Genomic DNA, 14,197 nt, shown 5'->3' with positions numbered 1-14,197 from the left:
AGCCTGCTTGAGATTCTCTCTCCCTCCCTCCCTCTGCCCTTCTGCTAGAGCTAATTAAAAAACAAATACAGCTTAAAAATAAGGTTTAATAACTTCTCTGTTTATTTATGCCACAACTATATTTTCTGTTAACGTTTAACTGCGGCTGTACACCCATCTGTTCCACAGACACCTAAGCTGCCTGGATTCGTAAAGAATGGGTCCTCTGCGTTTGCCCGCTCTCCATGCAAATTTCTTACGCGGCCTCTCCCCAACGACACGACTCGATCAGCACAATCTGCTCTCCTTATCCTACAGGGTAGTACCAGTCATCTGAGCAACACGCATTCCCCTGAGGGGCGGTATAGTTGAGGTGAAAAGCACGTGCTCCAGGTGTAAAGCCAAACCCTCACGTTCACGATCACTGGGGTCTTTGGCAAGTTCGTTTCACCTTCTTGGGCCTCAGTTTCCTCGTCTACAAAATGGTGTCATAACCGTAGCCACTCCACGGAGCGGCGAGGATTAAGAGCTGTATGTGAACGTGCAGAATATTACCCAGCACATGATAAGCCCCTACGAGTGCTGGCTACCACTGATAAAAGGCATTTCTTGTCTGTGACCCTCAAGCCTAAAGGAACTATTAAGGTTCTACGTATCTGAGGATTCGATCAGGTTTCTAAGTTTTGGATGAGGTCTTCTATAAGCTTAAAGGGAGCCAGAAATCATTTACGTGCAGTCTCTGCGATATTTTCAAAACCTTTTACTCAAAGCAGTACTAAAAAAAACGTATCACTTCTTTCTTGACATTTTTCTATACATAGCTAGTGTGCTCAAGAAAGTTACTCCTCACTTAAGATACAAAAAAGGTTGAGGAGGTTGAATTATCTGAATCTGTCCTAAACAGAGATTACCAACTTGACAATGTACATAGACTGTTATATCTGCTTTGGCAGAAAAAGAAGATGCGGAGAATCAGATAAAACGTGACTCTACTGCCCCCAATGTTCAAAACTCCCCCTCCCCAACAATTTTATAAATATTTTATCGTAATTTTTTTTTTTTTTTTTTTACCTAAATTTTCAAGGTCTTTCTTGGTGACAAATTTGTAATCATCGTAAACTGTGCTTTCTGGATTCTCTTCTAGTTCTTCTGTCAAGTTGTCCAGGAAGGAGCACCACCTGGGAGCAGGGCCCAAAACCTACCGGTGTTGATTAAAAGGTTAGCAAATGTACATTCTCTCCACATTAACTAACGGTGACTTACTTTACAACCAGATTTTCTTAAATTTAAAAATCCTTGTATCAGAAGTGTTGGAAATTAATTACAATATGCATAATCAAGAAGTATATAATGGAAGGGAATAAAGTAGGAAAAATTTAGGCTTGTGAGGGAAAAATTTCAGTCTGGGATGCAAAGATATTTAAAAAAAAATTTTTTTGGGGCGCCTGGGTGGCGCAGTCGGTTAAGCGTCCGACTTCAGCCAGGTCACGATCTCGCGGTCCGTGAGTTTGAGCCCCGCGTCAGGCTCTGGGCTGATGGCTCAGAGCCTGGAGCCTGTTTCCGATTCTGTGTCTCCCTCTCTCTCTGCCCCTCCCCCGTTCATGCTCCGTCTCTCTCTGTCCCAAAAATAAAGAAACGTTGAAAAAAAAAAAAATTAAAAAATAAATAAAAAAATAAAAAATAAAAATAAAAAAAATTTTTTTTAATGTTTATTTATTTTTGAGAGAGACAGAGACAGAGCTTGAGCAGGGGAGGGGCAGAGAGAGAGGGAGACACAGAATCCGAAGCAGGTTCCAGGCTCTGAGCTGTCAGCACAGAGCCTGACGCAGGGCTTGAACCCACGGACCGTGAGATCATGACCTGAGCTGAAGTTGGACGCCCAACTGACTGAGCCACCCAGGCGCCCCTGGGATGCAAAGATATTAATGAACGTTCTTACATTAGCACTATCAAAATACAAATAAATAATGCAGGTACTTAAAATGATATCCACCCATTTATCGTCTCTTTCATTCAAAAGAGTGCTAGAATCTACAAAAGCATATTTGGCGTAAGAGATTTTTTTTAAGTCCACCTCTCATGAAGACAAAGTCTAAAATGAGAATCACCTTTCTTTTTTTTAAAGCCTATTTATTTTGAGAGAGAGACAGAGAGCACAAGTGGAGAAGGGGCAGAGAGAAAGAGAGAGAGAGACAGAGAAAGAATCCCAAGCAGACTCCACACTGTCAGCACAGAGCCTGACATGGGGCTCAAACCCGGGAACCGTGGGATCATGACCTGGGCTGAAGTCAGACGCTTAACCGACCGAGCCACCCAGGCACCCCGCAAATCACCTTCTTTTCAGGGGTTTTCAACTAATTACTTGATAATTATATTTGCTCTTGTTTGGTCCACTTCATTTAATTCATTAAAAATTAAAATTCTCTATATAGAATCCTTCAGACTTAACCTAAAATGGGTCACCAGGACCCACAAGTTAATCCCAATGATAGGCTGAGGAATAAAAGTTGAATACAATTTATAACCCACTAATACAATATGAATAGTTCATAATTCATAGTTGTAATCCAACTGCTTCCATAAAATGTGACTGCTTTTTATTTTTTTGCTGTTGATACAGATCTTTCCCAGCACTACGCCTCACCCACTGAGGTCAAGGCTTATCCCAAATGAAACAATGCTACGCAGCGAGCGGGAAGGCTATGCTATTGAAAGTGTCTGCTGGACTACAGGCTTTCCGAAGAACAACCCTGGGCTGACAAAATGGAACTTCCCATGACTACTTCCCTGTGTATTTTGACAGCTATCAACTCAACAGGAGAAAAACAAAAATCATAATGGAAATGATGAAACCTAGCTTAAACTTTCTGGAGAAGGGAAGGTGGAAGAGACTTGTAACAAGGAACAACAGTGCCTAATACCATCTTTGCTCAAAAAAACAGTAAATGTTAGATATGGCCACACTGGCATAGTATCATTGCGCTCGATCAGAAAGGGTGATCCCCCCAAGCCCCAAAGGTTATGGCACTCATCAACATGAAAAATAACGTTTAAGGAGCACAAAAGGAGTCCTATCAACAAGTTTCATATTGGCATAATCTAGGCAATTTTAAAAGAAATAAAGGTTTTGATGCTCTGAGTGGTTTGACTCTAACCATAAAAGATAAAACCTTCAAGAAATGCAAGGCATTAAAAAAAATTCAATGTAGGACACTTTTGAAAGAAACTGCTATGATTTTCAACAATTTTAGGACAGTAGCTCGAAGTCAACAAATGTCGATGATAAACGCTAGTACATATAAAGCACTGTGCTAAAACCGAAGAGTTTATCAAGTCTGGCTGGAGCAGAAAATCTAGCGGAACACATGCACACAACATTCAGTTGTGTAAAGCAACAGACTGAGATCGCACGGAGTCTGCGGGGAAGACAGGTGGGGGCTGCAATACACGGCAGGCTGGGACCCCAAAAAGCACATACAGAGGGACTTCAGGTGGGAGTGAACTCCCGAGTAAGCTGGGAAAATCGTGAGCCCCTTCAAGAGAGAGCTTGGGCACTTACGCTCCAGGTATGTGCGTCCCATCATTCATAAAGCAAACGCATAAAGCAAAAGCTCTGCCACGTGCTGGAGTAGAACCCAAGACGGCAACCTCCTCTCTTCTTTTAGACAGAAAGCACCCTATGGTCGCTTTTCCAGAATATAATCCCCAAGACACTGTCCTCTTGGGAGGGTAGGAACTTCATCTGTTCTAAATGCTGAATTTCGAGTACCTAGAATACTGCCTGCCAAGTAGTACTGTTTTCAATACATATTTCACAAATACATCTATTCTTACATCATGTATGAATGTGTTCATGAATTCCACGCGCACAAAGTACTAAGACGTAAAGGGTCCTGGGGCACCTGGGTGGCTCAGTCGGTTAAGCATCTGACTTCGGCTCAGGTCACGATCTCACAGCTCGTGAGCTCAAGCCCCGCATCGGGCTCGGTGCTGACAGCTCAGAGCCTGGAGCTGCTTTGGATTCTGTCTCCCTCTCTCTCTGTCCCTCCCCTACTTGCACTCTGTCTCTTTCTCTCTCTTAATTATAAAAAAACATGTAAAAATTTTAAAAAGAAAAAAGACTTAAAGGGTCCTGTTTGCAACGAGTAGTTTTTAAATTGTTTAATTTTCCTTATTCAGAAAAAAAAAAACACTCAAATACTTCTCCATAAAACTACTGGATATGAGAACACTTTTTGGTGAAAGTCAGACTATTTTGCCTCCTATGCGAGGGGGCAATGGTTACCAAGTAACCTCATAATAAAGCAGTTTCACCTTTAAAAACCTTCAATCAGTGATAAACATGGGCTTCAAAGACAGTAGTAAGATTATACTGTGCTGACTCTTCTGGAGGGAGGGTGGTGAAGGGCAGGAGTATCAAAATATCATCCCAGATCTGAACTTATTTTCACAAAAGTCCTTTTTTATAATGTTCCACGACATTCACCTTGATTAGTTAACTGGATTCTAATGGAATTGTTCTAAACGGCCTCTCAGGGGACAGATCTGGTTACGGTAAATAAACTCTGCAATCAAATTCGTGGCCATTAAATTTTATAGGAGGAAATATTTCCATCAAAAACAAAATTTAATCGGGTGGGTTGATTTTATTAATCACATTTCCCTAGTTCCTCTTCAGGAAAAAAAAAAAAAAAACAAACCCATCAGAACAACCATAACAAAGTTGAAATTAATGATTTAACTGGCATTAAACTGCAGGTCTACCTAAATCACAGCTCTCCTCAAAGGTCTACCATTAGTTTGTAAAAGCAGTAGTTGGCTTTTGGAGGCCTTAACCATATGCACAACTCTCTGGGGTACCCATAATGACCACAATATTAATTAATGTGTAAAAACTCCTTGTTTTCACTCAAAATATGTTAAGCCTTCAATTAATCCTTAAAAATATATTCATTTGCTTCCTACATTTCAGGCTTTCCAACTTGAAGAAAGCTTCCTTTTGAACCACTGGTGTCCTATTACTACTCTCCGTATCGAAAGCTGCTAGGGTTTCTGTACTGTCGTTAGACTGCTATATTCCGTACTTCCGCCACAACTGATTATGGCTTGCTTCCCTACATTTTTATGAGCCTTAAGAGTTTTGTTTGTTTCAGAAAGCTGGTGAAGACTCTTCTATTTTGAACTTCTGTTATCTGTTAATGAACTTCTACTTTGAATTTGTAAGAATCTCCTAAAGTCACAAGTCAATACACCAGAGAACCGGAAAGGGACTCTGTGAGCTACTATTAAGGGACACTGTGGGTCCCTCAGCAACTTTAATGACCATCTTATCAATGAATCTAAACAGAAACATGTGGTCCTCCTGAATGGGAAACAATCTTGATCAACATGCCCTGGGAAGGCCTCAACTCCAATGCAGCCACGTATCTGCTTGCTCTCATCCGTGTGAGCAAGAAGAACGGATTTTATTTTATTTATTTATTTTTTTTAATTTTTTTTTTCAACATTTATTTTATTTTTGGGACAGAGAGACAGAGCATGAACGGGGGAGGGGCAGAGAGAGAGGGAGACACAGAATCGGAAACAGGCTCCAGGCTCTGAGCCATCAGCCCAGAGCCCGACGCGGGGCTCGAACTCACAGACCGCGAGATCGTGACCTGGCTGAAGTCGGACGCTTAACCGACTGCGCCACCCAGGCGCCCCCTTAAGTTTCTTTTAAAAAAAAAAATTTTTTTTCTTAATGTTTTTATTTATTTTTGAGACAGAGAGAGACACAGCATGAGCAGGGAAGGGGCAGAGAGAGAGGTAGACACAGAATCGGAAACAGGCTCCAGGCTCTGAGCCATCAGCCCAGAGCCCGACGCGGGGCTCGAACTCCTGGACCGCGAGATCGTGACCTGGCTGAAGTCGGACGCTTAACCGACTGCGCCACCCAGGCGCCCCGAAGAACTGATTTTAAAGTACGTGAAAACACACGCTACGTGCCCAAGATCATCTGTCTCTACGACTACGAACTTCCTTTAAGAAGTTACTCATATAAGCTCAATTTTAAAATTCAAAGTTCTCGTGGGGCGCCTGGGTGGCTCAGTCCGTTAAGCTCCGACTTCAGCTCAGGTCTATGATCTCATGGTTTATGAATTTGAGACCTGCGTCGGGCTCTGTGCTGACGGCTCAGACTCTGGAGCCTGTTTCGGATTCTGGGTCTCCCTCTCTGCTCCTCCCCTGCTCACACTCTCTCTCGAAAATAAACATTAAAATTCAAAGTTCTCATATATTCGGGTAGTGGACAAAAATGACAGAGTGGGGAGAAAAGAGAATGGATTATTAAAATTCTCATGGAGTTGACAGAAGAGGGCGGTCCTCCCACACCCTACTTACGAAAAATCACTGTGTCACACGCGTCCCAAAGCTGGGTTGGGGCAGAAATGAAGATTGAGAGTTTTCTAAAGGGGTGGTTTTTAACAGATTAAGGACAGTTAAAATAACAACAACAAATTATTATTCCTATTATTAGAGACAAAGAGCCAAACTAGTAGGTCAGTATAAATCTCATCACTTTTTCCATCTACTTACAAAGCTACTGAACACAACTACTCTCATCATCTTCCTACCGTCAAATGGTAAGAAAATAACTGATAACGGCAGTTCAATTTGAAATTCTTTTATGTTTGTTTACTTCAAGTTTTATATTTAAGTTCCAATTAGTTAACATCTACTGTAGTATTAGTTTTAGGAAGAGAATTTAGTGATTCATCACTTACACTTAACACTCAGTGCCATCATAAGTGCCCTCCCTAAGGCCCATCCCCCATCTGGCCCATCCCCCACCCCCACCCTCCAACAACCCTCAGTTTGTTCTCTTTTATGGTGTCTCTCTTCTGCCCCCCACCCCATGTTCCTCTGTTTTGTTTCCTAAATTCCGCTGACTTATCTCGTTTAGCATAATACACTTTAGTTCATCCACGTGGTTGCAAATGGCAAGATTTCATTCTTTCCTTATGACTGAGTAATACTCCACTGTGTACAGACACATGTTCCTTATCCATTCATTGGGTGATGGACATGTAGGCTCTCTCCGTAATTTAGTTCTTGTAGCTAATGCTGCGATAAACATTGGGGTGCACGTGTCCCTTCAATTCAGTATTTTTGTATCATTTGGGTAAATACCTAGTGGTGCAATTGCCGCGTCATCGGGTAGTTTTACTTCCCACTTTCGGGGGAAACTCCAGTGTTCTCCCGTATGGCTGCACCAGTTTCCACTGCCACCGACAGTGCACGAGGGGGCCCCCTTCTCCACATCCTCGCCAACACCTGTTGTTTCCTGTGTTGTTCAGTTCGGCCATTCTGACAGGTGTGAGGTCGTATCTCGTTGTCTGTTTTTCCCTGAAATTAGTATCTTGAATTTCTAATGATTTAAAAAAAACCTTTAGCAACTGAGAAAATTCTCAATTACTCTACTTGGGAGAACTATACCACAGACAGTAAATAACTCTGAACCAAAATGGGCTTATAAGCTGGGAAACTTCAACTGACATTATTAGCACACACAGAAGTACAGGATGTACCCCAGCACAAACAGTTGATTTTTAAAAATATTCTGTTCCAGAATTCTCAGAATGCATTGCAGCACAGTGTGAAGTAGGGTATCTTTTAATGATAACTGGAAAAAGAATCATGATAGTTTAAGAGAGCATAACATCACATGGAAAAATGACTTAAGTATATGGTTAAGAGAATAAAACTAGCTCCAATAAATGTCAGGAGGTAGATCTTAATTCATTTTTCATTCATCACCTATTTACTGAGTTCCATGCTTATTATGTTCCACTCCGTAAAAACAGGTAGCAGGGCACTTGGGTGGCTCAGTCAGTTAAGTGTCTGGCTGTGGCCCAGGTCATGATCTCACAGTTCCCGAGTTTGAGCCCCCCGTCAGGGTCTCCCCTGTCAGCACAGAGCCCGCTACGGATCCTTTATCCTCCCACTTACTTTCTGCGCCTTCCCCTGCTCACTCTGTCAAAAATAATTCAAAAATTAAAAAACAAAAACAACAATCAGGGAGCGAAATAAAACCCCACAGGAAAGGAGTTTCACATATAACAATACTTATGGGGAAGGACTAGATGATTCTCAATTTCCTCAGCCTCATTCATTCATTCAAAAGGTTAAGTGAGCATTTACTAAAGGTCAAGTGCCAAATGTCAAATATAAGTAAAACGAGTTTGGAAACCAATGAAATACAACATATAAATGTGATTGGCATCATAGCAGAGAGATTTTCAAATGGTGTTGGGGAGCCCTTCCTTTACTGAGGCAGGAACTGAAGATAGCTTTTAAGAAGCCCTCTGAGCTAGGCCTTGAAAAATTCGAAGAGGTTATTACATGTCCAGTAAAACTTAACTAACATGTGAAATATTTTAAATTCAATGCTACCAAAATTAATATATATTTTACGCATTATATAAAAGATGCCTAGTTAGAATTATCGGTTTACCTTTTAGTGACCTTATACTACTTTAATCCTTGAACCTCAATTTAAACTCTATTTTATAATGACACCACTGAATAGATAAGCACTACACTTACAAGCAACAATGGAGAGTGTGAAGACACAACAATTTTACTGTCTAACAACCAAAAGTAAATTATCTATTAGAAGATTCTGTCAGAGAACTGTTTTCAGGACGTTCTAAAGTAGATATAAATAGCAGTTTCTGGAACTAGAGCAATGATGAAAATCGTATCAAGAACAGCAAAAATAACAATCACTTTAGCAAACAGAGAGTTTCTTCATCCCCCTTTAAGAATTTGAAGTCGCATCTAACCAGAAATCTGTTAGGAGGCCGTAACTCTTTATCAGAAACTACTGGGTCCAGAAAGAACTTGAAGTTCAGATTTTTTGTGCATTTGAAAAAGGTGATGTGGTATGCATACTGTATATTCTATAAAATCTTTGGTGAGGTCTGGGTCAACGGTCCATATTCAGACACATTGCTATCTCTGCAGCAAAATCCATACATATTCATACCAGTGATACGGGATAAAAAAAAAAAAAAAAAAAGCCTCATCATTACATGGCAGGTTTGAGTCTCGATGAAGCAAGTCAAGTCAGGTTTTCCCACCAATGAATTATAAAAAAATTTTCAGGGGTTTATGGACCGCAGAACTGTGGCTCAGAGAAAACAGAGGTATGCCGTACTATAAATAAAATGATAAATAAATAAATAATATTATGATGCTTAATTTTTCTAACTGCATAGCCTGCATCTCTAGGGGCAGAATGGGATTTTGCCAACTAAGACCGACTATTCAAAACGTACACTTAAAGGAAAATTTCCTTTCAAACTTTTCCTGCATTACTGGTTGAAAGGCACCACCGGCACCAGCATGTATTTTCAAATTCTGACAGCTGGGGCTTAATAATAACCGACGGTAAGCCCAAAACCAGAGAGACAGCTGGGTGAGCCGAGGGAGTGGCCATGCATTTAAGCATGTAATTGCATTTGCAACATAATGAGCTGCCTAATTGCATACCCAAGTTTACATGCATTTGCGTGAGTAATTATGAGTCACTTACAGGTACTCATAGTGCTTTGTCCTCTCCTTCCTAAAAATCAGATGAGCAAAGGAGCAATTGAATTTCAACATTTTAAAAGGTTGATTTCAAAAAGGAGAAAAATTATTACCTGCCATGATTTGCATTTTGAGTTAGTTTTTGAAAAAGCAGTTTAGACACTGGAAGGAAACGATAAGAGAATAAGGCCGAGCGGAACAAATATGTCAGACTGCTCATGCCACTGTCTACTCACTATCAGCCAACCAAACCGACAGTCAGTCTCTGTACGAGAGGCTCTGGGAGTACAGACAAGCATGATATGGATGCCTGTCACACCCAACGGCTGGGGGAGACAGGATACCCCGAGCAAATATTTAAATACAAAATTAAGACCGATAGTGACAACAACCGGGATTTGTTAATAACGGTGCGCCAACGACATGTTTTTGTCTCCTCTCCCTCCCAAGCTTAGTTAAAATTCACAGTCCATCAATATAAAGAGGCATTAACCTTCAAGGACAAAAAGAACAAAAGAGGAAAATGCAGCAGTCGAGGTAAATGCTGGGGGCCTACGGAGGTAGAGAACAGAAAAAGGGGAGTAAATTCTTCCCTGGAGTCCTTGAGACCCAGGACTTCACCTGGGAAACGAGGTCTGAATGGAGGGGAGGCGATGGAGACGACGAACGCCTACGTTCCCACCAGCCCTCAGGAGACCAGAGGATGATTCTGAGAAAGAGAAGTGGAGACAGCTCCACAAGAGAGGGCAGCAGGCGTGGAGACTTGACTGTGGGGCTGAAATCAGTTCATTAGGTGGCAGTCTGCACGTCCACCAGTGGGACCCTCAGCTCTTTTCTCATCTTCCAGAAAACCAAAAGCCACCGATGTGGTGCTGCTGCCAGCCTGAACCCCCCATGTTCCCATAAAGAAACTGGGGATGCTCCAATGTCTATAGCAGCATGATCAACAACAGCCAAAGTATGGAAGGAGCCCAAATGTCTATTGACCGATGAATGGATAAAGAAGATGTGGTCTATATATGCAATGGAGTATGACTCGGCAATCAAAAAGAATGAAATGTTGCCATTTGCAACTACGTGGATGGAACCAGAGGGTATTATGCTGAGTGAAATTAGAGAACAGAGAAAGACAAATATCCTATGACTTCACTCATCTGAGGACTTTAAGGCACAGAACAGATGAATACAAGGGAAGGGAAAAGAAAATAATATAAAAACAGGGAGGGGGACAAAACAGAAGAGACTCTTCAATATGGAGAACATGTAACAGAGGGTTACTGGAGGGGTTGTGGAGGGGGGATGGGCTAAATGGGTAAGGGGCTTAAGGAATCTACTCCCGAAATCTTTGTTGCAGTATATGCTAGCTAAGTTGGATGTAAATTTTTAAAAAAAGAAAAAAAGAAAGACACCGGGGGATGCTTCTCTGCAGGGAGTGAAAGATCACCCTATAGTCATTAGCTCAACAGTCAGCATGAAAACTACAGTAGACAAGACCACCACATACAAAGAGCTTCCAATTGGTATTTTAGTGCCTCATTCTTAAATAAGAATAGATCACCTAAGATCACCATTCATTTATTACACAAATAGTTATATCAGACACTTGTCTCTTCATGGTAGATACCGCACTGAATAAAACAAACAAGAATCTCTACACTCCAGAAAGGAAAACAAAGGAAAGACGGAATTGATAAAGAAGTCTTACAATTCAACAATAAAAACATAAGTAATTTATCTTAACTTGGCAAAGGAGGGGCGCCCAGGTGGTTCATCGGTTAAGCCTCTGACTTTGGCTCAGGTCATGATCTCACGGTTCCCGAGTTTGAGCCCCACACTGGGTTCTGTGCTGACGGCTGGCCTGCTTCGAATGCTGGGTCCCCCTCTCTCTCTGCCCCTCCCCCGCGCTCGCTCACTCGAGCTCTCTCTCTCAAAAATAAATAATAAACATTTAAAAAATTAAAAAAAAAAAAAAACAAAAAAAACTTGGCAAAGGATCTGAATAATTTCTCCAAAGATCTGAAGATGGCCAAAAGCAAATGAAAAGAGGTGCCACACCATTGGTCATCGGGAAATGCTAATCAAAACCAAATTAAGGTATCACATCACTCACTTGAATGGCAATACCCAAGAAAATGGAAAGCAACAAGTAATGCTGAGGACGTGGAGAGACTAGAAGCCTCCTCTTCTGCTGGTGGGAATGCAAAATGGCGTGCAAAAAACAGCGTGGCCTCTTCAGTTAACCACGGAGCTGCCATACGATCCAGCCAGTGTAATCCTAAATATGCACACCCAGGAGAACCAAAAGTACCTGTCCACACGAAATGCTTACAGCAGCATTACGTGTAGGAGTGGCAACATTTACTTCAAAAGGGAAAGCAGCCCAAACGTCCATCGACTGATGAGCGGATTAACAAGATGAAGATCCCCAAACAAGATTCCCATACGAGGGAATGTCATTCGGCAATTAAAAAGGAACGTAGCACTGATCCATAATACAACATGGATGGACCTGGAAAACATGAAACTAAGTGAAAGAAGCCAAACACAGAAGGTCACATATTCTCGAACTCCTTTTCTGTGAAATGTCCACACTCCAGGCAAATCCAGAGAAACAGAAGTAGAATAGTGGCTGCCAGGGGGTGGGGACAGGGGTCAGGGGTCAGGGAGTGACCGGTATGGGGCTTCCTTCTGGTGTGCTACAACGTGCACTTTGACGGTGGTGCTTATGACACAACTCGGAATACACTAAATACTCCTAAATCGTACTCTTTAAAAGGGTTGTAACTTACGGCTTGTGAACTGTGTCTCCAAGAAGCCGTTATTTTTAAAAGCCTAATTAAGGATCACACGTTGCACTAGCTTATTACGGCTCTTCAGTTTCCGTTAAGCTAGAAGAGCTCCTCCTGCCTTTCCGAGTTCAGGCCAGCTGATCTGGAGAGGTCTCCACATCTTACGGACTGTTTCTCAGAGTCAGATTCGGTCAAACACTGCTAACGAGGATGCACCGCTGGCCGGTGCCAGAACAACTCTTAAAGCTATTTCGACCTCAAGCATTTGGCTTTGTATGGTTACTATTTGTAATGTCACGTGCTTCATGTGTTTTACACTTTTTTTTTTTTCCTTCGTATGTTGGATTTGGGGTATAAAATGAGCTTACAGGAAAGGGGGCCCGATAAGGGTTCATCTGGGGACCAGATCCCACGAACCAGAGAGGCTACTGGGACTACAGAAGGAGAGACCAGAGAGATGCAAGTAAAACTGTACCTGTCCCCCTCCCTCCCCTTCTTCCCGCACCACACATACACAAATCAAGTGGAAAGATGAGCAGAACTGAAGACAGGGACACACTTCAGTTCTTTTCAAAAGGAGCTGTTATCATGAAATTACCTTTCAGCAAACTTCTATGACAAGACCGTGCCTACAGATACACTCTCCTGTCTCCTTACTTCACCAAGTGCACAGACACACAAACTCAGTCCACTCTCTTCTTTTTTAAAACCATCAACGTTTATTTGAGGTGCCGGAATGTCAAGAAAGCTTCTGGGAAACCAAAGTGACCATTTTTTTTTTGAAAACCAGACACATATATCCACTGGACACGCACTGACTGTATTTAGAACATGGAAGCTTAGCGAAAACCCAGTATTTCTGCTAAATTTAGGAACAGAATCACACTCAAGCGAACCACTGCAATTTAAGAGAGCAAACACTTTATTCCAAACCATGAAATCCCTTCAATAACACAAATCTCTTAAATTTCTCTCTTAAGCAGTCAAAACTGCATTGTAAGTTGCAAACCTAAGCAACTCTTAATTTATGCTAAAATGCTTTCTGCTTCTGCTTTCCGTGAAATTGCCAACAAGGCCCTAAATTCTCCAGAGGAAGAATATCTTCCTACAGTCCCAAACTTCTTCAAAGTCCACTGCTAGTTAAATAGGGAACATCTGTTTTTTTGAAGGCCTCCCACTGCTTCTGTCCTGGAGAGCCTGGCCTTGCACCCCAGCCCCTACTTCATGGTTACCATCACACGACACTTGAAACCCCGGGTCAAGTTTCCTAGAGCTCACAGCCAGGGTCCGCAGTGACAATACCTGCAAGGCAGTGTTAATGTCAGCCACTTCAGCCTCCTCCTCTCCCAGTTTCCTAACCACGCTAAAAATGCTCAACCTTGACGGCTAGGTCTGCACACACGCGCGCACACACACACACCCCATGGGCTGAAGGCACCACGCCAGTTCTATCCTGTGAGAATGTATTTATCTTTCTGATCACACACCTGGCAGTGAGCGCTCCCCCAGATCTTGTTTTGTCACCCAGTTCCCGCCAAGGCTCACACAGATGGCTGTCCTGTGTTATCCTGGTGACCACATCACTAGTTTCCTGGTTCCATCCCACTTCCTTGCAGGCAGAAGAATTTATTTATAACTGTTCTGCACATTCTTATGCTTTCCAATTTGTAATTCTGAAGTCTACGTAAAGACTGGCGGTATATTAATATTTTAAGATATCTAGAAATGGGACCTTGGCAGAAACGAAGGAAGAGGAAATGTTTGAAAATGACAGGTACGCTTTTTCTTGAGGTCCTACGCCTCAACAATGCTATTCCATGAGGATCAAAAAACATTTTGTCCCCCGTTTGCAGTTACCG

The 14,197-nt window shown here is 42.1% G+C and overlaps 1 protein-coding gene across 1 annotated transcript in view; it reads right to left on the bottom strand.

The window, feature by feature from the left end:
• Window positions 1–14,197, bottom strand: part of NOL10 (nucleolar protein 10) — a 92,877-nt gene that overhangs the window by 26,869 nt on the left and 51,811 nt on the right. The window contains exon 14 of the mRNA XM_045447743.1: window positions 1,051–1,177. Within this exon, the coding sequence (XP_045303699.1) occupies window positions 1,051–1,177 (127 nt within the window). The remainder of the gene's footprint in view (window positions 1–1,050; window positions 1,178–14,197) is intronic.

Source organism: Leopardus geoffroyi, chromosome A3, assembly GCF_018350155.1.
Source record: "Leopardus geoffroyi isolate Oge1 chromosome A3, O.geoffroyi_Oge1_pat1.0, whole genome shotgun sequence".
In the NCBI taxonomy this organism is placed as follows: domain Eukaryota; kingdom Metazoa; phylum Chordata; class Mammalia; order Carnivora; family Felidae; genus Leopardus; species Leopardus geoffroyi.
This window is presented reverse-complemented; position numbering and strand designations above follow the sequence as displayed.